This window comes from Erythrolamprus reginae, chromosome 2, assembly GCF_031021105.1.
Source record: "Erythrolamprus reginae isolate rEryReg1 chromosome 2, rEryReg1.hap1, whole genome shotgun sequence".
NCBI lineage: Eukaryota > Metazoa > Chordata > Lepidosauria > Squamata > Dipsadidae > Erythrolamprus > Erythrolamprus reginae.
Window position 1 is genome coordinate 85568964 of NC_091951.1, and position 25410 is coordinate 85594373.

At 35.9% G+C, this 25410-nt stretch overlaps 1 protein-coding gene across 5 annotated transcripts in view; it reads left to right on the plus strand.

The window, feature by feature from the left end:
* Positions 1 to 25410, plus strand: part of IQSEC1 (IQ motif and Sec7 domain ArfGEF 1) — a 319130-nt gene that overhangs the window by 285319 nt on the left and 8401 nt on the right. For all 5 annotated transcript variants that reach the window (XM_070738547.1, XM_070738550.1, XM_070738548.1 and 2 more), the window contains 9 exons: positions 492 to 653; positions 4979 to 5101; positions 6267 to 6433; positions 9836 to 9975; positions 12385 to 12414; positions 12722 to 12847; positions 13814 to 13913; positions 17943 to 18104; positions 19697 to 19873. In XM_070738547.1, coding sequence (XP_070594648.1) covers positions 492 to 653; positions 4979 to 5101; positions 6267 to 6433; positions 9836 to 9975; positions 12385 to 12414; positions 12722 to 12847; positions 13814 to 13913; positions 17943 to 18104; positions 19697 to 19873 — 1187 coding nt within the window. The remainder of the gene's footprint in view (positions 1 to 491; positions 654 to 4978; positions 5102 to 6266; positions 6434 to 9835; positions 9976 to 12384; positions 12415 to 12721; positions 12848 to 13813; positions 13914 to 17942; positions 18105 to 19696; positions 19874 to 25410) is intronic.

Sequence of the window (25410 nt, forward strand, 5' to 3'; positions counted from 1 at the left end):
GTTAGGCGATGCGCCAATGAGAACTGCCACTGCCAAACAGCTTAGGCAGCTGGAGTCCCTGCCCTGTAGGGCTATATTCCACTAGCAGAGCGAAGATAGATTATAGTCCCTGCTCCATGGGGCTATACTCTGACAGTGCAATGATAGTTGGCTGAAGAAGTCCCCCCCCCTTTTTTTCTGCCACATTTTGGGGGGATGCTCTGTACTGCAGGATATTCTTCCATTGGGATTTCTATTTGTCTGAAAGGATCATAGTATGCTGTGGTATGATACATTAAATACATGCGTCACCTTAAAAATATTATAATAACTTCAGCAGTCAAAATTATATAATAAAAGCAAGTTGTGATCCCATGTAAATTTACAAAGTTCTGAGAAATTCATATCCTCTAAAATATATAAAAGCTATTAATTCTAAATTGTCTTTTAGGACAACCCAGAGTCTGGGAAAGAAATCCTGTATTTGTGTGTGTATGTTTTTTTTCCTTTAGAAAACCAGAAAAAGGAATCCAGTACCTGATCGACAGAGGTTTTGTGCCAGATACGCCTGTTGGAGTTGCCCATTTCCTTTTACAAAGAAAAGGTCTCAGCAGACAAATGATTGGAGAGTTCCTAGGAAATCGACAAAAGCAATTTAACAGGGATGTTTTAGAGTAAGTAACTTATATGAAATTCTTTTTACACTTTTAAGTATGTGTTCTCTCTCTCTCTCTCTCTCTCTCTCTCTCTCTCTCTCTCTCTCTCTCTCTCTCTCTATATATATATATATATATATATATATATATATATATATATATATATATATATATTTAAAGCTGATGCTCTGAGTATCTTATATTTAAGCCAAACGTAATTGTTCTTTTATTTTTAAATCTCCTAGAATCACTTAAAACAGTGAAACTGACAGTTTATAAAGGTATATAAATTTTATTAATAAAATAAGCAAAAATCCAGACGAAGAAATTTTCCCATTTACTATCACATCCTGCATGCGTCTCAGCAGAACTAAGGCACATATAGATAAGGTTTGTTTTCTTTGCTGTTTTGCACATTATGCTTATTTCTTACAAATTTTATTAGTTTATTGACATAAACAGTCAAAAAATGAAAATGATTGGGAGGAAAAAAAGAAGAGGAAAACTAGGATAAAAGGGAAAAGAAAAAGAAAAGCATTGACTCCCAACTCTTTTTAGCAGTATATAATAAGGTAATAACATAAAACCTCAACTTTTTATTTCCACATAGTAATATATACTAGCCCATTTCTATTACAATAAACCTATCTAATCAGGAAAACCCAAATCAAAGTTTCATATTTTTTCTGCCTCAATCACAAAATACAGAAATGGTTTCCAATTAAAAACAAAGTTAGTTGTATTTTTTCTTTAATTAAAGCATCTCTGCTAACTCCATCAGCTTTTGTAGCCAAATTTATTATTATTTAAAATGGATAGATACAGGTTAATCCAATTGCAAATAGTGTTTTTGGTGGTTTTTTAAGCAAAATATATATTTTTAAAGTGACAGCTTTTGATTCAACAGTGCTTCATATAATGATTGGAACTAACCAGTCATTTGCTACCAGTCTCAAAATGCTAACAGTACCATGAACCAGACTGAGAATAGAATAGAATAGAATTGATCTTGGAGGTCTTCTAGTCCAACTCCCTGCTTAGGCAGGAAACCCTACACCACTTCAGATAAATGTATTCAATGTCTTCTTAAAAATTCCAATGTTAGAACATTCACAACTTCTGGAGGCCAGCTGTTCCACTGATTAATTGTTCTGTCAGGAAATTTCTCCTTAGATCTAAGTTGCTTCTCTCCTTGATTAGTTTCTACCCATTGCTTCTTGTTCTACCTTCAGCTGCTTTATTTATTTTTATTTTATTTTATTTTTTGAATTTATTGGCCGCCCTTCAACTAGTGGACTCAGGGCAGCTTACAACAATAAAATAATTACAAAATTAAAATACCCCAATAATAGAATAAAAACATATAAAAAATTAAAATATATAAACAGCATACAGTCATCACACATTCATACTACTGGCTAGAGCTAAGAATTATCGCTCAACGGCCCCAGGCCTGCCGGCATAAGTGTGTACACTAGGATTCCAAGATCCAAGATCCCTCTCACAATTACTACTGTTGAGCAAGATTCCACATACACTGCACCTGTGCATTTTGTTTTTGTTGCCTAAATGTAGAACTTTACTTTTTTCAGCATTGAATTTCATTTTGTTAGATAGCACCCAATGTTCAAGTCTGTCAAGATCCTTCTGTATCTTGAGCCTGTATCTTCTGGAGTGTTGATCAGTGGGAAAGTGCAAAGAAAATTCCAAGGTGCTTCTGTTCTGTAACAATATTAATGTGTGCACACACACACAATTTTAACCTACAACCCCTTCACCTTTTCAATAAATATATCCATTAAATATATCCATTTATCCAGGTTGTTTAAAAAAAACTGTGAGTGGTGACTATAGGAGAAGATTAATTGGCTGGAAAGCAATTCTTCTTGCACTCAGAAGCAACAAAAATTAAATTATACCATGCCAGCCCTTTTGCAACCAGATGTTTTTCCAGGAGCTGCAATCTGTTAACGGAAATGGAATGGGAGAAGCTGCATTCTAAACAATGACTGTAGATAAGCACCAGATTTTAAGACACTTAAAACCTATTGTTGGGAATAGATAATACTGGTTGCTTAAGTCTAGAAATTGATATAAAATAAGAATTTCCATCAATGGAAAACAGACCTTCTATAAGTTTTGTGGAATTACAGTGATTCAAACAAAAGAACCAGCTTTGCCTTAGTTTTGAAGACATTAAAACAGAGCCATAAATATATTAACTTCACAAGAACAGACAAGTCCAATAGGATTGCAAGAATATTTAATGAAGCATCACTATGGAAAATAAAAAGTTCATTTGATGTTGAAGGGATATGAGCAGACAATATGTCCTCTCTATGTAGGTACTGAACCTCTTCATTGGCATCTGAAATCTTAGAAGTATAGTAATTTGCCTCCATGAGATGATTTTCTGAGGTATGAAGCTAGGAATAGTCAAATCTAATTGATTCACTGATAAGAAACCACTAATAAACACCATGGTAGGGTAAACTGGAAAATCTAAAACCATTCCAGAAGATGACAATGATGAACCCACTCGCATACTTTTGCCAAGAAAGTTGCATGGAGGTGTTCCTAGTCATCTGAGCTTAACTAAGTAGACTTTAACTTCTTATGCTGTAATTGGGAAATGTAATTTATATTATATGCAAGTCCCTTGTGAGCTCTTCCTGGATGGATATGGCCTATTTGTTTCATATTCATCTAAATACTGAAGCAAACTGTACTTTAAAATATCTTGCCTGATCTTTTATCTTTCCTGAAAAAAATACACTTCTGTTCAGTTCAATTCTTTTTATATGCTGCAAAAAAAAATAGGGAAGTTATTTCTTATGCCACTTTATATTTGCTCTAGTTATTCAACTTTTTATGGATTAAACATTGATTACTTTTAAACATTGATTACTTTATTCCTCTTTTAAGCCATGCAGTAGAGATTGAGCTATTTCAAGCAGCACTGTAATACAGCCAAAACACTACATTAAATATGCCATCACAGTCTGCACTTAAATCAATCAGTATTAATTGGCTTATATTTTAGTATGTTTCTTTGTGCTGTGGACTTTATATAGAGCAAGAAAGCAGAAAATATCATTCACATGCTATGGCAGTTCATATTTTCTTCCTTCATATAAATGTCAGAACTTTTTTTAAAAATGAACATAATTAGATATTAAATGATACTCAAAATGATAAGTTATGAAATCTACACCCTAGCTTAGTTTCCATTTATTTGTTTTATACATTACTACCATAGCTTATTAGGTTGTAGGGGAAATTTTCCAATGACTAAAGTGCAAAATAGTAAATCAGAAATAGATTAGAAATTAATTTGACACTCTTGCACTTCCTTAACTGTTTAATGGCTGACCCCAATCATGCTAAGTATATAATTAACATCAAATTCAATCCACACAGTGTCTTCATTGACATTTTATGGATGGAGAAGTAAGTTTTCATCCTTCATTCATAAACTGGTTCACATTTTCCTTATCTTGGTTGTGGGGTCATAAAAATTACAGCATTTTAGGAAACTCCCTTGTCAAAAGAAAGTGAACCCAGAGAGATCTTAGAAACCAACAACATATTGAATAAGGGTAAACTTTGTCAGGAAAAATTGGGCCTCATTATAAAGCCCAAATTCTGATTTAAACTTAAAGCCTGCAGAAACAATAGTATCCGCATGCAGAGAATCAAAAGACTTTGGTTACTTATGTAGCTATTGTCAACTCTGAAGCAAACTTGTCTGAAGCCATTTTTGCTGCCTCATAGTTGCCACGGACCATGAGAGTGTGTTACTCAGAACATTGACAACTATGTCTGCTCCACTGAGTCCAGAGGCTGAAACAGGGCAGTACAGTCTCTACAAGAATCACTGGGAATCGGGTGGCATGCAAGTTTTAAACATTGTTGTTATTATTACATATCCAAAAACCTAATAACACATTTAGATTCCAGTCAATCCAGAGGAATGCCAGTGACATCAGCTCGTGTCAGAGAAGTCTCTGAATTTGTTGCTGACATTTTGTGTGACAAACCTGTAATCAACATCATAATTGAATCTCTCACTATTACTTAGTCTTTCTTTACCAGGCCCCATCCTGACGTTATAGGACATTATGGGAGAAAAAGTAGAAATCATATTTAGCAACATTTGCTAGTCTGCATTTTATTAAAATGTAAATGTAAATAAATAATTCCTTGTGTATCCAATCACACTTGGCCAATAAATAAATTCTATTCTATTCTATTCTATTCTATTCTATTCTAGACCAGTTAAATTTTCAAAAAGAACACTAGTTGTGGTAAATCAAAATAAATTAATACTTTCTTTGTTTCAGCTGTGTTGTGGATGAGATGGACTTCTCAGCTATGGAACTGGATGAAGCTCTCAGGAAATTTCAAGCTCATATCCGTGTCCAAGGAGAAGCTCAGAAAGTAGAACGACTCATTGAAGCTTTTAGGTATGACATAGCAAGCTATAGCAGGAACAATGCAGCTGAATATAGTTCTGGTTGGGTTTGGTGGTTTGGGTTTTTTTTGCATAAGTGATTGTTCAGACAATCTGTTAAAATAAATATATATATATATATGTACTGTATGCCCTAAAGGTGCTTTTTTCAAGGGGCATCTTGTCTTTCTGGTTTTTCTTTGAAGACATTTCGCTTCATATTCAAGAAACTTCTTTAGTTTAAGAAACTGAAGAAGCTTCTTGGATGAGAAGCAAAGTGTCTTCAAAGTTTAATGAAAAGAAGGACTAGGGGAGGCATGATAGCAGTGTTCCAATATCTCAGGGGTTGCCACAAAGAAGAGTCAGGCTATTCTCCAAAGCATCTGAGGGTAGGACAATAAGCAATGGGTGGAAACTAATCAAGGAGAGAAGCAATTTAGAACTAAGGAGAAAATTCATGACAGTTAGAACAATTGATCTGTGGAACAGCTTACCTCCAGAAGTTGTGAGTGCTCCAACACTGGAAGTTTTTAAGAAGATGTTGGATAATCATTTGTATGAAGTAGTGTAGGGTCTCCTGCCTAAGCAGGGGGTTGGACTAGAAGACCTTCAACTTCCCTTCCAACTCTTTTGTCATTATTATTTTTAAAGAAAACCAGAAAGTCCAGTTGCTTCTTGAAAAATCACCTTTGGGACAATCATGACCTGGATGACTGAGAATCTCCATAGACAATATGTATATACAGTATGTTGTAATTCCTGATAGCTTAATTTGGTTATACTTTTGTCATTTATTTTAAACTGAAGCAACAGAATAGTACTATTTCAATGTAAACATTTAAAAATAAGTTAAATATATAGTTTCAAATTAACTTATAGAGTTAACTCATTGACTTATAGAGTTACTCTGATAAGTAAAGACATTACTGATTAAAACCTATTCCAATGTTCTTTATACTGATAGAAATGTGGCAAGAAATCTAAAAGTCATTCAGTGTTTCTGGAGAATAGAATAAATGAGTAAATACTGTTTTATTTTACATTTTATGCTACCAAATGAATAATGATAAGAATATAATTTAGCTTTCTGTATAAATGTATTGGGGGGTTTTTTCTAAATGCCGTATCAACTTATCCTTGAATTTCACCTAGTATTTTTTTTTTAATATCTTTTCTAGCCAGAGATACTGCATCTGCAATCCAGGGGTTGTAAGACAGTTCAGAAATCCTGACACCATCTTCATTCTTGCCTTTGCGATAATATTATTAAATACAGATATGTATAGTCCAAATGTAAAACCCGAACGTAAAATGAAGCTCGAAGATTTTGTCAAAAATCTAAGAGGTAGGCATAACGTGAAGATTTGTCATTATCTGGAGCTCTGGATATACTGTATTATATTGCCAGTACTGCAACTTAGTCAGCAAAAGTAACCTCACAGTGAGATAGGCAGCAAATAAATTTAATAATAATAAAGTGCTTAGAGTTTAGCTATTCTATTTCAGAAACTTTGGAGGAACTAGTCCACCTTACCTGCTTTTGCTTTTCTGGCAGCAGGCCAAGGAACAATATTGATAGATTTCATCATTTCAAATTGTGCACCATATTTGAGTTCCTTATAGGTCTGAACCCAAGATAGTAATAATTGTCTGGGTTTGAGTGCCCTTTTAACATAAGGTGGCTTGGGAATCTATGTGAAGTACAAAGTGTATCTATTTGTGTGTGTGTGTCTGTGTGTATATGTTTGCAGCAGCGGTGAAATCTACTTACCTTCCCTACCAGTTTGGAAGCACGCACTTTTCAAACTTCCGGTTGGCCCATTTTTCACCATCTCAAGGCTTCAGGATTCCAGGGGTTTCAGTGAGGCCTGTGCACATGTGCAGGGGGTAGCATGGGGGTGGTGTGTACATAAGCAGCAGGCAGCACGGGTTGTGCGCATGTGCAGGAGGAGGGTATGGGCATGGGCACACTAGCGCACACACAAATCCTTTTGGCACGCAAGCCAGAAAAGGTTCACCATCACTGTTATAAAGCTTCAATCAGTTGCACGTTGTTTTTTCCCCACTAGAATGCCTCTGGCCTTACATGGGCCTCACAGGCTTTCCTACAAAATAATTGATAGTTGATTTTACCCCTGTGCTTTGTTTAGAAATATGTCTAACTGCAAACTCCAAGAATCTGAATTGATAGAAAATCTTCTGAGGATTTATATACTGGAGGTGAAAGGAATGAATCTCTCCAGTTTGTCTTGTGGTAAATTGGTGGTTTGTAATCACAACAAGCAACCACTTCAGGAAAACAAATTGATCCTAAAATACCTGGTGGCCACAAGCAGTTCCCTACCCCCTGCTTTAAAGTGGAATAATTGGCATACATGTGTTTTACTAACAGGGCTGTAGAAGAAAAATATATTTTACAGCCTTTATGTAATTGTTTGCTTGTTTTTAATTTGTACAGCATTTATGCTATAAGAAATCAAGTTATAAAAATAAAAACAGATTATAAGCAGAACAAAACAGATAACAGACAAAGGGCATGTTTGTTCATCCTTAAAATCATGTTTGCCATCTGTAGCATGAAGTACTTTCTCTCTAGCAAATCTGTCTGTAGCCCAAACAGATTATCCTTACTTCACTGTTAAACAATATAGTGGTGAATGTGTGGATAATTCCATAGTCATAGTATCTGTCAACTACTACTTCTGTGCTAGTATTGGTACATTGTTTGTTTATGGGAGCAGTATGTTAATGCAATCATTTATAGAAGAAATATTGTCAATGTTTGTGTTCAAGGCTCAGTACAGTGACCAATGCTACCATTAACTATACAGCTGCAAATGGATATTCAATAGTAGTAATCATCAAGTATTGTTCATTTAGTATTTTTGCATTCCATAAACTATACTTCTACTTATAACTATCTGTGCGTGCTGCAGAAAGAAATGCACATTAAATTAAGTAATCAGAGGCCTAAAAATTATTTGATGAAGTTATCTATCATAATGAGTCATGATGGCTCTGTGCCAAATAGATCTAGATAGAACTTTGTTAATATTGTAGAATATGTGATATTATCATTGAAATGGCCAGAGGAATAGAGAAGTAAAATGTTGTCTATTTTGGTGTAAACCTTTTAAAATCGCCAATAGAAATTAGCACTTTTATTTCAACCTTCCAGTATTTTATACTAATGTAACAGTATTCTGGAAATAACAGAATAGAAACAAGCTTGTGGGCTGCAAAATAGTCATTTCTGCAGAGTCCTTGGTGCTGTCTGAGCTTGATTGTTTTCTTGCAGATGTTTCATTACCAAACTAAATAATATCATAAAGAGCATCTACATACAATTCAAAAGAGATAATCAAAAAGCTGGAAGACTTTCTCACCAGCAATCAACACCATAATGATCAGAGATTAACATTAAACCAACAATCAAAAAGCAAACAATACTCCAACCAAGGAATTACCAACTCAGACTAACAAGCTATGTTGGTAGTTTACCCAATTTGCTGAATAAACAACAGCCCAATTTAGGAATCAACAAGACAATTCCCACCAATACCAATACTGACATTGTAAATATAAAATGAGAGTACAGTGTTCCCTCGATTTTCGCGGGTTCGAACTTCGCGAATAGCCTATACCACGATTTTTCAAAAAATATTAATTAAAAAATACTTCGCGGTTTTTCCCCTATACCACGGTTTTTCCCACCTGATGACGTCATATGTCATCGTCAAACTAATAATTTTTGCAAATAAATAACAAAAAAAATAATTATTGTTAATAAATAATTATGTTTATAAATATCAGGATCACTAAGTGTCTTATTCAATGGTGAGTACCAGTAATAATGGTGAGTAAATGGTTGTTAAGGGAATGGGAAATGGTAATTTAGGGGTTTAAAGTGTTAAGGGATGGCTTGTGATACTGTCCATAGCCCAAAATGGTGTATTTACTTCCGCATCTCTACTTCGCGGAAATTCGACTTTCGCGGGCGGTCTTGGAACGCATCCCCCGCGGAAATCGAGGGAACACTGTAAACCCCATTGTACACTAGCATTGATGTTCCTTATCTAGTTTGGTAATGAAACGTCAGCAAGAAGACAATCAAGTTCAGACATCATGAAGGACCCTGATGTTTATTCCGATTTACAAATATTTTCTTCTACCATATACTTATTTTTGTTTTATATCATTTCTGGGACAGGATCAAATAGTCAAGTTTACTGGTCTCTAAACAATAACTACTTTTAAAAGGAGTCAATTAAGAGGGGGCTGTTGTCTCCACATTTTCTTCAGGTTTTTGCAAAGACTCAGATTAGTAAACAACATGCACCATTAGTCTTAAATAAACAGTTTTTTATGTTCTTACAGTTGTTGATTGGTGTAGGCTCACAGTCAATAATTATGTGTGAATAGAACACCTCATTTGCCTAATTCTGTTTAACAATGGAAATGTTACCATATCAGTGAACTTTATGCCTGGTTTTTTTTTATTGCAAAATCCAAACTTTAATTGGCATAATGGTAATACCAATAGCCAGGATTGGCTTTGTATTTGATATTAATAATTCATTTATTTATTTATTTATTAAGTTTCTATGCCACCCATCTCCTCTACATGGTGATTGGTAGTATCCTAATCAGATACTATCTTTGGTTTGGGGTTATATGAAAGATAATATTATGAAAGTGCAAAGATGGAACATATATTAATCAGCAATAATCTCAATAACTTTTCCAGGTGTAGATGATGGTGAAGATATTCCAAGAGAGATGCTCATTGGGATTTATGAGAGAATCCGAAAAAGGGAACTTAAGACCAATGAGGATCATGTGTCACAGGTCCAAAAGGTTGAAAAGCTTATAGTAGGGAAAAAGCCGGTAAGTTTCTTTTATGGATAATATTATGCGTAAAGTTAGACTGGATTGTCTCAGAACGTTGCAAGAAGGATGGAGAATAAAATGTAAAGGAACTCTGCAATAATAGTCTGACTGTGAAGTGTGGAAGAAAAAAATAAAGAATAAAAAGCCTCAGTGACTTGTTATCTTTAAAAAGCTAGAAAAACTAAGCTTAAAGGAAATAAGAGAAATATAAAGTGGATTTGGAACAGTGTAAAGCCAGTCTGGAGAATACTGTAACCTTGGAATACTCATATCTAATGACCTAAGTGCCAAAGCCCACTGCAACAATATCGCCAAAAAGGCTTAAGAGTTATTAACCTAATCTTACATAGCTGTGGCATCACACTACTAACCAGAGCATAGAGAGCATACAAAACATTCGCCACACCAGTCCTTGAATACAGCTCATCTATCTGGAACCCATACCGCATATCAAATACATTAGAAAGTGTCTAGAGATACTTTACGAGAAGAGTCCTCCATTCCTCTACCCACAACAGTATACCTTACAAAGCCAGATTTGAAATCCTGGACTTAGAAAGGTTAGACCTACATCACCTTCAACACGCCCTAAGGATAGCTCATAAAATTATTTGCTACAATGTCTTTCCTGTCAATGACTTTTTCAGCTTCAACCACAACAGATACAAACTCAAAGTGACCCGCTCCAAACTTGACTGTAGAAAATATGACTTTAGAAACAGAGTGATTAATGCCTGGAACTTACTACCTGAATCTGTGTTTTGTGTCCTAACCCCCAAAACTTTACCCTTAGACTGTCCACTGTTGACCTCACCCAATTCCTAAGAGGTCAGTAAGGGGCATGCATAAGCGCCTACCATCCCTGTCCTAATGTTCCCAGTACTCATCTTATGTATATAAATAATGTTATATCTATGTATATTACCAATATGTAAATGACTAAATAAATAAATAAATACTCCAGGACATTGTGAGTCTTTTAAAATGTTTATAGTCATAAAGTTAAAAAATGTAAAAAAATTAATTACTTTAATCATAAAGTAATAAAGAAAATTAGATAACCTTATACTGATAGTGTATTACAGTACTTTTACACAAAGCAGGTTCTGGATTTCATGGTTGGGTCTCAATGGGACGGCTAAAAGTCCAGTTTTGTAAAAAAGAGAAAAAAGAAAAAAAAGAGCAAGAATAAGCCTTAGAATTGTGTGCTTCTTTCTCCTCTCATTTGCCTTTGATGGATACTTTCATTTAGACTTCATATTTCATTGATTGTTGATAAAGTGTTGTCAAGTTGGTGTCATTTCTTATTAATGACAGAGAGATTTTTTCTAGAATTATCCGACTGTACCCTGACCTTTTAATCTTAGTTAAATTTCCCCCAGTTAATCTAAATAGTAATTTGAAATAAGTTTGTTTCAACAAACCATTGTTAACATTAACTAGACTTTGTCTGGTTTCTGAAGATGTTATATCAAGTTGCAGTTATTGTAAAATATATGTTGCATTTCCTGTGGATGGGAACAGGGAGAAGGATTAGAGAGGAATTGCTCTGAGAAGCATAGAGTGAGAGTCCTGGTTTCTCTTTGAAAACCTACCTGGAAAAATGAAAGGCGTGGTTCTTTTTCATTACATTCATTGAAATTCAGAATGCGGCACCAATGTAAAAAGTATGTCCCTCCAGACCTAGAAAAATGGTCTAGCCCAGGAGTGTCAAACTCACATTGTTACGGCAGCATCACCGGATATATTGGAACTTTTCCCCCCTTCACTAAACATGACCTGGGCCTTGCTAGTTGTGACACATCTGGCCCATGGGCCAGGAGTTTGACAGCCCTGGTCTAGCCTGTTATTGCAGAGGACCAATTATATTCTCTCAAAGCAAAATATATAGCATGAATTTGAATGCAGGATGTTTCTAGAAAGAGTGCAGAGAAGAGCAACAGAGATGATTAGGGGACTAAAGGCTAAAACATGTGAAAAACAGTTGCAGGAATAGGGTATGGCTGGTTAATGAAAATAAGGACTGGGGTGACATGATAGCAGTATTCCAATTTCTAAGGGGCTACCGCAAAGAAGAGGGAGTCAACCTATTCTCTAAAGCACTTGAAAGCATGACAAGAAGCAATGGATGGAAACTAATCAAGGAAAATACCAACCTAGAACTAAAGTGAAAGACACAACAATTAATCAGACTTGTATCCAGAAGTTATGGATGATCCAATACTGGAGGTTTCCCCCTCATCCACCTCCTAAGCCCTTGGGGCAGGAGCTGGGCCAGAGCTAACCACAACAATAGTAATGTTTATTTTATATACATTTAATCATAATAAGACTGAAATATTTGCTTGATAAGGTATAATGTATTATTCTGAAGTTTAATTATATTCTTTGTGTCTTTTACCATAGATTGGATCTTTGCATCATGGGCTTGGTTGTGTAAGTGTTTGCTTTCATCTATTCAGTACGCAGATATCACCATAATTTTAGAAAATTGCCCTTTATAAACTTGAATATTATATGCTTATTTGGTACAGGATTCTAGTTAGTACAGTACATAGAAAAAACTGAATCACTAATATAATAAAATATTTCTGTTACACAAATGGACTTAATTAGTGCTTTCTATGTAATATTCAGTTCAAGAAAGGGAAAAATAAATTGCAAGTATTATTTGCAAACAGCAGCCTTATAAATTTCAGGGAAATCGGTTATAATATGTTACATATCTGCTTCTGATTTATAGGTTCTGTCCCTCCCACATCGGCGACTTGTTTGTTACTGTAGGCTTTTTGAAGTTCCAGATCCAAATAAACCTCAGAAGCTTGGATTACACCAGCGAGAAATATTTTTATTTAATGATCTCCTTGTGGTATGTGCCACATAATTTATATTATTTTATTATAAGGGGGAACCATTATTAAGCAAGAAAGCTTTCCATAGTCCTGGTGGGTAAAGTACAAATGTACAACTAAATTGGATCTGAGTTCCTGTCTATAATCTAGCAGACCAGGGCTGCATACATCAAGCCCTTAATTTATATTATTTTATTAAAAAAACCTTATGAAATCTTCATAGTAGGCTACTTGGTGGACTGAACTCAATCTTTCTCCTGTAAAGTAATTGTTTGTCACTACATTTTACTCAAGAAAGGAGCCTCCCCCGATTTCCTAATAGCATTCAAGAATCCTATGGATAGATAACACGGCTCGAAAAAATTCCTTTCACAGAGGTGGCAGCCATCTTGGTGATCCCTGGTGATCCCATGTCATATGCTAAGTAAATAACCTATTAAAAGCAATATGTATATTAGTGAGTTAACCTTGTACTCACACACTTAACATGATGCACATTCGTCAATGGTACAAGAGCATTTACCTCCCACAAAAAGGAATGGATTGGGTATTCTAGGTTTAATTAATTATATTTTACTTTCTTATGAGAGAAAATGGTATACGTTGGTATATATCAGGATTCTCAAACACTCCATTCTTTTATTAAAGTTTTGCTACCATTTGAAACAATATTAGATGTACAAGGATAATAGGATCCTAGAAATTTTTGCCATTTAAAAATGGCCTGATTCTATGCATTCTTAGTAGTATTATAAGTTGTTATTGCTGAAGAGTTGCCTAACAAGCTGTGTTTCCAACTCTTTCCTTGATTATATAAGTTTGGCATTGAGACAGAATTAATATTTAGAATGCTTGTTGATGTGCAATACCCTGATATGATCTATATCATTAAGACCATAAAACTATGTATTACAAAGTAAATCTGGAATGCTCATATTTTAATTAGATCATATGGTTCTTTATTTGTCTGTTAATATTTTTAGGTCACTAAAATTTTTCAAAAGAAGAAAAATTCAGTCACATATAGTTTTCGACAGTCCTTTACCCTCTATGGAATGCAAGTTCTCCTTTTTGAAAATCAGTGTAAGTCCATTTATCTGATTTGAAAATGCATTGTAAATCATTTTAAGAATGAATGTATATTTTAGTAACTTTTTTCTAACTTCCAAGATGGCCATAAGTAAAACTATAGTAACTATAGTAACAATAAAACTATATGAAACTATAGTAAAGCAGAAATAACAAAAGGAATTGAGAAAATATTGTATATGTATTTTTATAGTGGGATCTTAGCTCATCATGGAAATGGAAATGATTTATATATATATATTGAAAATGTGATAAATGCAACATCTTTATCTCACTCTGGAAATGAATTAATTGGCTGCTCTAAATTCAAATTAACATTTGGAATTTATACAGTAATCCATAATATCTTTTCCAGATGGTAAATCACAGCACAGTTAGAAAAATACATATACTATAAGCTGTGCTTAAATGGTATTTAAACTTAAAAACTAACGTATTATAATACTGTACTTAGGATTTTAATATATAATGTTTAAAGTATTACAACTTTCCTTAATCCAAAACAATTCTGGAAGTGTTATAGAGCAGCCATTGGCAATTTCATAAGAATATGAAAGTTAACAGAGAAGTGTTATTGAATAACATTTATTAAGATATTTGGATTATATTTAATGCAGAAAGAATGAATTTGAAACAATAATCCTGAACACTAAGTTAAAATGTATTGTCATTTGATCCATTCCAAAGCAAAGTCATTTATATTGTCCCGAAATCAATTTAAACTAATTGTATCTATGGTGAAAGATTTGAAGTTAGATTTTAATGATACATTTTCCTTTCTGATATAAAGCGATAATAATCAGGACAAAATAATCTGCTTTTACATACATGCTGATGAGATATGTAGTGCCAAGCAACAAAACAGTTATTAACAGTACAAACTGATATGGTTTCCCATCTCCTCTAATTTAGGTATCTACGATTCTTGCATAAACTTCTCTCTCTCTCTCCCTCCCCCTCTCTCTCTCTCTCCCTCCCTCCCTCTTTTTTCCTCCCTCCCTCCCTCTCCTGCTTTTCTTCTTTTTAAGAGAAGGCTTGTCTCCAAATATCACATGAACTTTTTAGCCATAAATTTGATTGTTAACTTTTTATTTATTTATTTATTTATTTATTTATTTATTTATTTATTTATTTATTTATTATTTAGATTTGTATGCCGCCCCTCTCCGAGGACTCGGAGCTATTGTTGTAGAAACTTGCAAAATTCACAACAGCAATTTGGATATGTCTATCTTCAAATAACATTTTATTTTCATTCCCAAACTTTCAGCTCCAAAATAATTGTGCATTTCTGTTTATTTTATTTACAATTCAGATATTGTTTCTTTTTGCAATTACATTTTATTTCGTATAATTTTAGGTTAATTGATGACCACATAGATAGTTTTTCTGCATGATAATCTGTCCCTAATCTGATCCTCCAGCTAATGATACATTCATTGCTAGTGTAATTGTCATAAATCAAGGCAGAAGCTAACCACAGTTATTTACACACATCCACACACGGTGCACAAAAGTCTGACCCTAAAAAAAAAAGGTTCCACAGAAAATATATTATAAATTATATTAAATGTTTAAATAAAACATATTGTGATTTACCTATAAGGCCTGACTTTTGATACAGGCTGCTTATAATAGATTTATGGGGACATCCAAATCAAACAGTGTGGCTCTGTGCACAGCAATAAATGTGGCGCGGGGAGACTCAGTATTAAAAAAGGAACTGAACGCATTAATTAAACAAACAAAAAGTTTACCCACTGGAGTCACCGCAAGATGAAGCAGTTGTCAGAATGTTGATGGCCCAACTAAGGGGCATTCAGGGAAGCTGGACATGGGGTGCAGCTCTGCATCTCCACCTTGCATTGTCCACCTCCCCACCACCTTCTTTTGTGGCTGCCGTACCGGTGCGCCACTTAGCCACCTTCTCCAAGCAAGGAGAAGTGAGGAACGGAGTGAGGTGGTGGGAGGTAGAGGATGAAGCAAGGCAGGGGGTGCAAAGTTGCTTCCTGCACCTCGAACTGGCTTACCTGAAAGACCTTCAGCCAGGCCACCCATGCCAAACCCTCATCCCACGCCACCTCACCCAGGCCAGGACAGCCACATTCCTTCACTAACTTGCTTTCTAGCTCCACCCACCACTGCGTGCAGGGCAACAAAAATAGTCTGTGGGACTACGGTAAAAAAAAGAGTTCAGACCTTCCAATTTCTCACAAGGAAAAAAAAAAGATTCCGCGAAGTTGGGAGGTTTGAACTATTTTTTTCAAAGTACAGTGATCCCCCGTTTATTGCGTCCCCAACCATTGCGAACAGGGTACTTCGCTATTTTTCAACCCGGAAGTCAAAAATACCATCTACGCATGCGTGCCGGGCACGCATGCGTAGATGGCAGCGGCTTCCCTGGGTCTTCCCCCTCTTGCTGGCGTCAGCGAGGAGTTTCCCCACCGCCCACGCAAACTCCTCGCTGCCGCCCGCCCTTCGCCCGCCCACGCCGTTCATTCTCGCCGCTTTTGAGCTGAGTCCGGGAGCGAATTCGCTCCCGGACTCAGCTCAAAAGCGCCGATAGCAAGCGGCAAGGAACGGCTTGTCTCGGCGCTTTCGAGCTGAGTCCGGTCAGCTCGAAAGCGCCGAGACAAGCCGTTCCTTGCCGCTTGCTATCGGCGGTTTTGAGCTGAGTCCGGAAGCGAATTCACTTCCGGACTCAGCTCAAAACCGCCGATAGCAAGCGCCAAGGAACGGCTTGTCTCGGCGCTTTCGAGCTGAGTCCGGTCAGCTCGAAAGCGCCGAGACAAGCCGTTCCTTGCCGCTTGCTATCGGCGGTTTTGAGCTGAGTCCGGAAGCGAATTCGCTCCCGGACTCAGCTCGAAAGCGCCGAGAGCCAGCGCCCCCCGGACCCCCAACCCGGGTTTGGGGGGCTGCTAGGAAGCCCTCCATGCCGGCGGCAAACAGCCGCCCCGCCCCCAATCTTCGGCTCCTCGCTAGCGCTGTGGGAGTAAAAACGCCATCTGCACATGCGCAGATGGTGTTTTTACTTCCGCAGCGCTACTTCGCGAAAACCCGCTCGTTGCGGGGGGTCCTGGAACGGAACCCTCGCAACGAGCGGGGGTCTACTGTAGTCCCACAGCCTGCTTTTGTTGTTCTGCATGCAATGGCAGAGAATGGAACTGGAAAGCAAGTTTTCTTCAAAGGCATTTGGAAATTGGAAATAAATGCCAAAAACTGGTTAACCCCCCCCCCACCAAAAATCATGTCTATGTGACCACAGAATGCTGCAGATGACCCTAAATGCAAAACACTTGTTAAGTCCCTAAAATGGTAACATAACTATGGATGTAGAGCTGCCACCATAGGAGCCTTAAGTAGCTCTGGGGAGAACTGTCATAACTTCACTCAGTAACTGGTCATTAAACAAATAAATGGCATTATGAATGCAACTAATTGGGATTTAACTAATGCTTGGCATTATAAAAGTTCTTCTGAAAACCAAATAACCTAACAATTGATCAATCCATGCCAAAACCGTGTCTTCAAATTTTTAAGTATAGCAAATTTTGCTTGTTAGATTAGATAATTTTCTTATGACCATTCAATGCCGCTTGAATATATTAGTTTTGGATACCATCACTGCTTAGACATTGCTTGTAGTTCCATCTGCCTGTACCCCAAGTGCAAGATATCCTTATGCTGATTTTCCTAAAGATTTTCTAAGTTAACATTCTGAAAATATGAAAACATTATTGAAAGCATTGCTGTAAGAGGAATTAATACATACGGGGAAATTTGCTAAAATTATGCTCTGAAGTAGCTGAATGATAAATACCTAGTGTCAAAAATGGTGGTTTAGTTTGTTAGAAATGTACAGTACAGTGTGTGAGAATCTCTGAAGTTTCCTTTAGAAAAGAATAGGAAAAAAAGTTTTCATGTAGTAAGAGAAATCTTTGATGTATTGAAATATGGAGCTGTGAAGAAATAATGAAATGAAATAAATGGGGTATTTTTGTTTGTTTTTTTGCTATCTCTTAGATTATCCAAATGGCATACGACTGACATCAGCTGTTCCAGGAGCAGATATCAAAGTTTTAATAAATTTCAATGCTCCAAATCCCCAGGACAGAAAGAAATTTACAGATGATCTGAGGGAATCTGTTGCAGAAGTACAAGAAATGGAAAAACACAGAATAGAGTGTAAGTACAAAGGTAGATACAGTGGAGTACCTATAATTAATTGTACATTTCATGAAACACTCCTTTCAAGTGCTTTGCACAGCCCTAGTAGAAATACATATATAAATACATCCAAGCATATCATGTACATAACATTTATATAAAGCTCTACATCGCACAAAGCTTGAATATTTGCAAAACCATTTATCTAGAATTGTGCATCCCCATCCGAAAAGTTATGTTAGGATTAGTATGCTTAGGCTCTATCTATTAAAAATATCGTTTTGTATGACCCAGAAGGCATGACTTCTGTGTTGTGCTGCTGCTATAAGAAATAGCCTTCTCTCTGTGGCTGAAGAGACCCAACTCTGCAGGCCTTAAAGAAAGCCTTGAAGACTCAGCTGTTTCAATACGTGGTGAGTCTTTACGTCTGCCAGCCATTGACTTTGAATTGTGAAGGGTCCTTGGTTTTCTCTAAGCTTGGTTGTTTCATTGCCCACAGTAGGTAACATCATCAGTAAACGTCTGCAAGAAAACAACCATGCTCAGAGAGCACCAAGGAACCCTCATTTCAACCCTGAGCTACAAATATCCTTCTTTATTGGTACGGTACTATGAGTTGTGTTTTGTAAATAGTTGTAGTACTATTTCCCATGTACGCCTGTTTGAAATGGAAAATGTCATTTTTAGTACATAGAATATTTCCCTACATTGAACTGAGTGGGAATTTCTCTCACCATATAGAAGTCCGGTGTTGTGTAACACAATTGATGGGTTGCAGTGCAGTATTTGTCCAAGTTTTAAAATTGTCTCTTTTTCAATTGTGTTTTATTAGATTCATATTTGCCTTCCTTTCAGAAAGAAATAGTAGTGTATGTAGTACAGTAGTCTTTCCCAACTCCTTCCCAGGCATAAATTGAGCTGTTACTATCATACATAAGCGACATAAAATGAAGACACAAAACAAAAGGTATACAGTGTTCCCTCGATTTTCGCAGGTTCGAACTTCGCGAAACGTCTATACCACGGTTTTTCAAAAATATTAATTAATAAATACTTTGCGGTTTTCCCCCCCTATACCACATTTTTCCCCGCCCGATGACATCATATGTCATCGCCAAACTTTTGTCTGCCTTTAAAAAACATTTTTTTTAATAAACTTTAATAAATAAACATGGTGAGTAATAATCTAAATGGTTGCTAAGGGAATGGGAAATTGTAATTTAGGGGTTTAAAGTGTCAAGGGAAGGCTTGGGATACTGTTCATAGCCAAAAATAGTGTATTTACTTCCGCATCTCTACTTCACGGAAATTCAACTTTCGCTGGTGGTCTCAGAACGCATCCCCCACGAAAATCGAGGGAACACTATAATTGACAGATAAACAATAAGCATGTCCATGATGTGGGGGAGATAGGTAGGTAGATAGACAGACAGACAGAAACAGACAATCAATTTTTATTTCGAGGCTGTTATAAAATCTATATTGAGTGGTAGCAATAGCACAGAATGTAGAAGTTCCACTTGCTTTGTGTGGCCAAAATAGTGCATTTCTGGAATACATTGTGTAGAATGTTTTGATTCATCATAGAACTCTCTTTTACCGTTTTTCAGCTGAATTAGAAAAACAGAAAGGCGTAGTGCGGCCAAACATGTCTCAGTGCTCTAGCTTGAAAAAAGAGTCTGGCAATGGAACATTGAACCGGGCCTGCCTGGATGACAGCTATGCCACTGGGGAAGGCCTCAAAAGGAGCGCCCTTAGCAGCTCCCTTAGAGATCTTTCTGAAGCCGGTAAGCTTGACATTTCTTCTCTCTTAGATTAATTTTGGCATATTAGAAGAATTTGTCTGTGAACATGAAAGTCTAGAAATCACTCTGGAAAAATTGGGAACTAGTTTTTTTTCTATTTTTTCTTTTGCATTTGAAAATATAAGTATGTTATAGGTCATCTTTGTACACATATATTTAAAGAGACACAAAAAGAAATGTATATTTTATTTTGCAATCATTAAATAATAATACATTTTTACAAGGAATAATTGGTTTCGCTTTTTATCTTTGCTTTCTTCTGTTTATTAGTCATTCTATCTGCCATTAGAAAAAAAAATCCACCCGAATCACTGTGTACTGGCTGCTGCTTATGCTTTTTGTGATTGTTTGTATCCATGTAGAATACTGATGAATGAAATTGAGTGAAGCCCTACTAAATTTTATAGAGAAATACAGATTGGACATACCTGTGTGATTGGTGCTACTTAATTGTATTGCTCACAAAACAGATTCTAGATTTTGCCAAACATGGCTTATGTATATATTGTACTGCTACTTACCAGTATGATGATGGGGAACCATCATGGCAAAGTAGTTATTCCAGTTTTGCATTACTGCTTTGTGGCTTAAAATAGATTGTGATAGCAGTTTAACATATATTGAAATATATATATGTTACATGCCCGGTTTTGTATTAATATACATTTTCTATGTATGCAGGAATGAAATAACCTCTATTACTATGTTTGGAAATCAGTGGTGTATTTTGCATGTCAAGCAGGACATTTCAGCCATGCGTGCATAATATTAGACCCAGAAATGATTCCTACTGTTGCTACTAGTATTGCTCTGCATTTTAACATCATGCACATCATCCTAAATTAAATATATCAGTTATATATACATGATTTAATTAATATTTTTCCTATTTCTTGTTTTCATTACTATATAAAGTAACATGCATCTCTCTTTTCAATATTGGATGTTCATTTTACGGATGTTTTGAATTTAATGTACAATGAAAGGGATACAATCAATATTCTTTCTCTAAATCTTAAGTATGCAGTATGAATCATTACATGCAAACATTTATTTGCTCATCAGACTATACGCATATGTATTTTTTATATTTGCAGGTTATATTCTGTTTCATAGTTTTTATTCACTTTAAACAACTTAGAGGGCAATTCAGTGACCTTTAAATATATTAGTTTCACTGAAAGAGATTTACTAAGTCTTTTAAAGGTACTTGTATGATTTGGATGAAATCTCAGTAATTGTTATCTAGTTTCATGTAAGAATGGTTTCACATTTTGCTTTTTACATGAGAATGGCAATATTCATTTTTGGAAACAGGAATTTTACTATTGCACTGATTATTTGAGAGAATTATGAATTAATATATTTCATCTAATAAGGAGCCTTTCATTTTCTTATTTCAGACATTATCATAGTTTCATCCTGCCTCTTTACAATTAACAAGATGAAATTTTAATTATCACAAAATACTTAATATGCCTAGAGCATGTGCCATCTGCTGACATAGGCAATACTGACAGTTCTCCAAAACCAATGACATAGGCAATACTGACAGTTGTTCTCCAAAACCAAACCTGGATATCCCAACAAAGGGCTTAAGTGATGCACATATTAACATTTGCTAAACTTTAATATTTTTCAATTTAATATTATGGAACTTTTATGTTTGGACTCGTGCAGTTAATTTGAAAACACAAATTTCAAATTGGGGGTGTTAAACATAGAGTATTTCAGTTATCAAAAAAAAAGAGAATCAGGTCTTTTCTGTAATAATAAAATGGCTTTTATAGTTACAGGAATGAGTTCAAGCATAAAAATTGTTAGTAAAGTTCGCTGTTGCTGTTTTGATTAAGAGAATTAAAATAATTAAATAAATTGTGATGTAGATTGGTAAATTATTAATAAGATACAATCCAACCTCTAGATGGATCAGTTTCATTCTTGGAACCTTAATGGACAAGGTGTGAATAACATAAAAAAGGATTTTTTTTATATAGAGATTTTAGAGAAAACATGTCAAAAATTATTCCCAAATATTATGTGTGAGCTCAATATATTTGATTATGTTAGGGATTTCAGTTCTAGCCTTACCTTTGGAAGCCATATGTGACCTCCCATTCATTTTCTGAGTTTATATATCTTTAATCTGTTTACCTGATCCCACCTCCAACACTTAGCATGGTCTTCCTTTCTTCCCAGCACCTCGTTTGCAAGCTTTGTCTTCAAGAAAGCTTGAAGGCTTTCAGTGGCAAGGGTTGAACAGGGATAAAGGCAGGAAAATATTACAATTTCTTCTTCTTGGGTCCACCTAGGGAAAGTCACCTGGTCAAGTCAGGTGAGAAAGGTCTCTGGCATAGGAGTCAAAAGGTAGAAGCTCTGATTGTCTGAATCAGAGAAGTGCCAGCCTTGCAAGGTAGTTCAGATGAGAAGCACATCCAGGAATACCAGCTCTACCTTTGTATATCACAAAGTACCCCTCCTGTCCCTTACTTTTTAGTTTCTCCAAAACTAGAGCAGGTCCTTTTTGCCACTCTTCCTTTGGACTCAAATTTCATTTATCAGATGACTAGGCTGAGATTCTTCTTCCTGTCTCCCCAGATCATTCCCATATAGACTATTACAAGTTCTCATTCTCAGAGAGAAGAGAGAGAAAGAGAGAGAGAAAGAGATTGCCATCATGATCATTCTCCCATTGTATGAGCTGTGGCTTCAGCGCAGCAGCCTTAGTCCCAGGGACTCAGAAGAAGCAACAGCAACTCCAGTAGTGATTTCAAGGGGAAGATAGCAATGAAGCCACAATAAGGGTTCCAGGGCTGAAGTTTGATTTTCCAAATCAACAAATGAGCATGACTGCTCCTTAATGTTTATTGTAGGAAATTATAATAGCATGCAGTACAGAATTGTGTTCTGGTGTATTTAAATCTAAATGCTTTGAGCACTTAAGTTAGGTACTCTGAGTATTCTCCAGTAAACATGGCCCCTAAACCCCATTACAATGTATGGAAGTAGGTATATAAAATCAATAATGTATTTATTGCTTGTTCTTTGGGCTGAGAAAAAAATATGATATATATGAAGTGCATCTTAATATGTTGTCATGTTCCATGAAAGCAAGTAATGTCATTTTGGAACAAGTAGTTACTAACATTGCCATAAACTAGAGCTATGGGTATTAATTTTCCTATAATATCCAGTTTAAATATCTTTTTTAAATCTGGAAAAGGAATTCTGGCTCACAGAAGGTAACCAACTATGGCAAAATATCAGTTTTGGCACTTATTCTTCTACAAGAGAGATAGATATGCACACATATCAAATCTTAAATTTAAATGCAGAAACTACTGCATTATATTTAACCGACGACCATCTAATGTCTTTTGGAGCCCTCCAGTTGTTTAAAGACTCCAAATTATCCATTTCTGCAGTTGATGTATTATAATAATAGTCAACCTGCACAGGATAAATGTCATGAAAATTCTTTGACTCACAGTAATTGCTAAATTGGTAGTAACATTATTATTATTGTTGTTGTTATTTAGGGTACCTACCCCAAATACTTATGAAATAAACTCTATGTAGAAAAAAACCTTTAAAACATTGAATATAAATGGAATATGTACTTTTTCTGAAATATCCTCTTTTTACCAAAATCTTGCTTTGCTGAGTGAGATGGAAGGCATATAATTTACTATATAAATAAATAATTTTAACAATATAAAGATGGCTTTGTCAACGGCACTTTTCATAGATTGTTTATATAAAGAGATTTGGGATTGCATGTAACAATAAAAATGTAAGATTTTTAAAATATAAATTAGAAATAAATTGCTTCACCTAAGAGTTGGATTTGATAGTAAGGGTACCCTTTATGAAACTGTTGAGGTGTATCATATAGAATCATCTGATCTTCTGCTTTCTATTGCATAATGTGTTTAATGTTTTATTTGTTCTTTGCCAATCATATTAACTGTTTCTGAGGCGTCTCAAGACAAAGGAATGATGAGAATTTCTTTTGATTTTCCATCATAATATAGGCTTTTGCTTATCATAGTAATAAGTAATATCCCCAATATCATAAATATACTTTTAGGTTACAAGCATGATATCTTCCCTTTCTGACTCCATTTTTCTTGCTTGCACTTGTGACCCAGAACATCACTATCCATGCATAAGAGGGCAAACCTGAAGTGACCATGTAGTTTCTTGAATTGCCCAAAGGAGAGGGAATTTTTTTAAAAAACTAATGAAAACTGCATAAAGAAGAGAATACAATTGATTAATGTTTGGCAATGTTGGCAAATATTAAAATGACTTCAACGCCCAGAATTCTAAGGAAACTGGAAAAGGAGAGGTAGATAGATACTAAGTCTGCGGAAGGGGGCGGCATACAAATCCAATAAATAATAATAATAATAATAATAATAATAATAATAATAATAATAATAATAATAATAATAGGAGAGCAAGTTTCCTTGTCCATCAGTCAATTTCTGATTGATACTAAGAAGTTATTTTAAAATCTCTTCAACATCGGACATTGCTTAAAATAAAGGAATAAATCAAGGAGTACATGAACAGGAATTTTTACAGACATCTTCATAAAAATTGCAAATCCCAACCACCTCCAAATATCACAGTGAGGAATGAACAGGGATAGTGGCACAAAATGCTGAACTACAATTGGAAGCGAGTTTGGACAATTGAAAAAAGTGACTAAAAATCCTGAAGTTTCTATTTTGCAACATTTTATTCTACATTCTTAGTTGAATCTCATTACTAGATCGGTAAATTTAATAAAGAGTTGAAAAATATTTGCACAACTTATACTAAGACCACAAATATTAATTTTAATACAGTGATACTTCATCTTACAAAAGCCTCGTCATGCAAACTTTTCGAGATACAAACCTGGGATTTAAGATTTTTTTGCCTCTTCTTACAAACTATTTTCACCTTACAAACCCACCGCCGCCACTGGGATGCCCCGCCTCCAGACTTCCGTTGCCAGCGAAGCGCCCATTTTTGTGCTGCTAGGACTCCCCTGAGGCTCCTCTCCATGGGAAACTCCACCTCCGGACTTCTGTGTTTTTGTGATGCTGCAGGGGAATCCCAGCAGGGGAATCCCAGTAGGGCAAAAACGGGCGCTTTGCTGGCAACGGAAGTCCAGAGGTGGGGTTTCCCAGCGAGGGGAGCCTCAGTGAAATTGCAGCATCACAAAAACACAGAGGTCCGGAGGTGGGGTTTTGAGAACTTCGGTGTTTTTGCGATGCTGCGATTTCACTGATGCTCCCTTCGCTGGGAAACCCCACCTCCGGACTTCGGTTGCCAGCAAGGTGCTCATTTTTGCGATGCTGGGATTTCCCTGCAGCATCGCAAAAATACAGAAGTCTGGAGGTGGGGTTTCCCATGGAGGGGAGCCTCAGGGGCATCCCAGCAGTGCAAAAACGGGCGCTTCGGCTGGCAAAAGGGGTGAATTTTGGGCTTGCACGCATTAATCGCTTTTCCATTGATTCCTATGG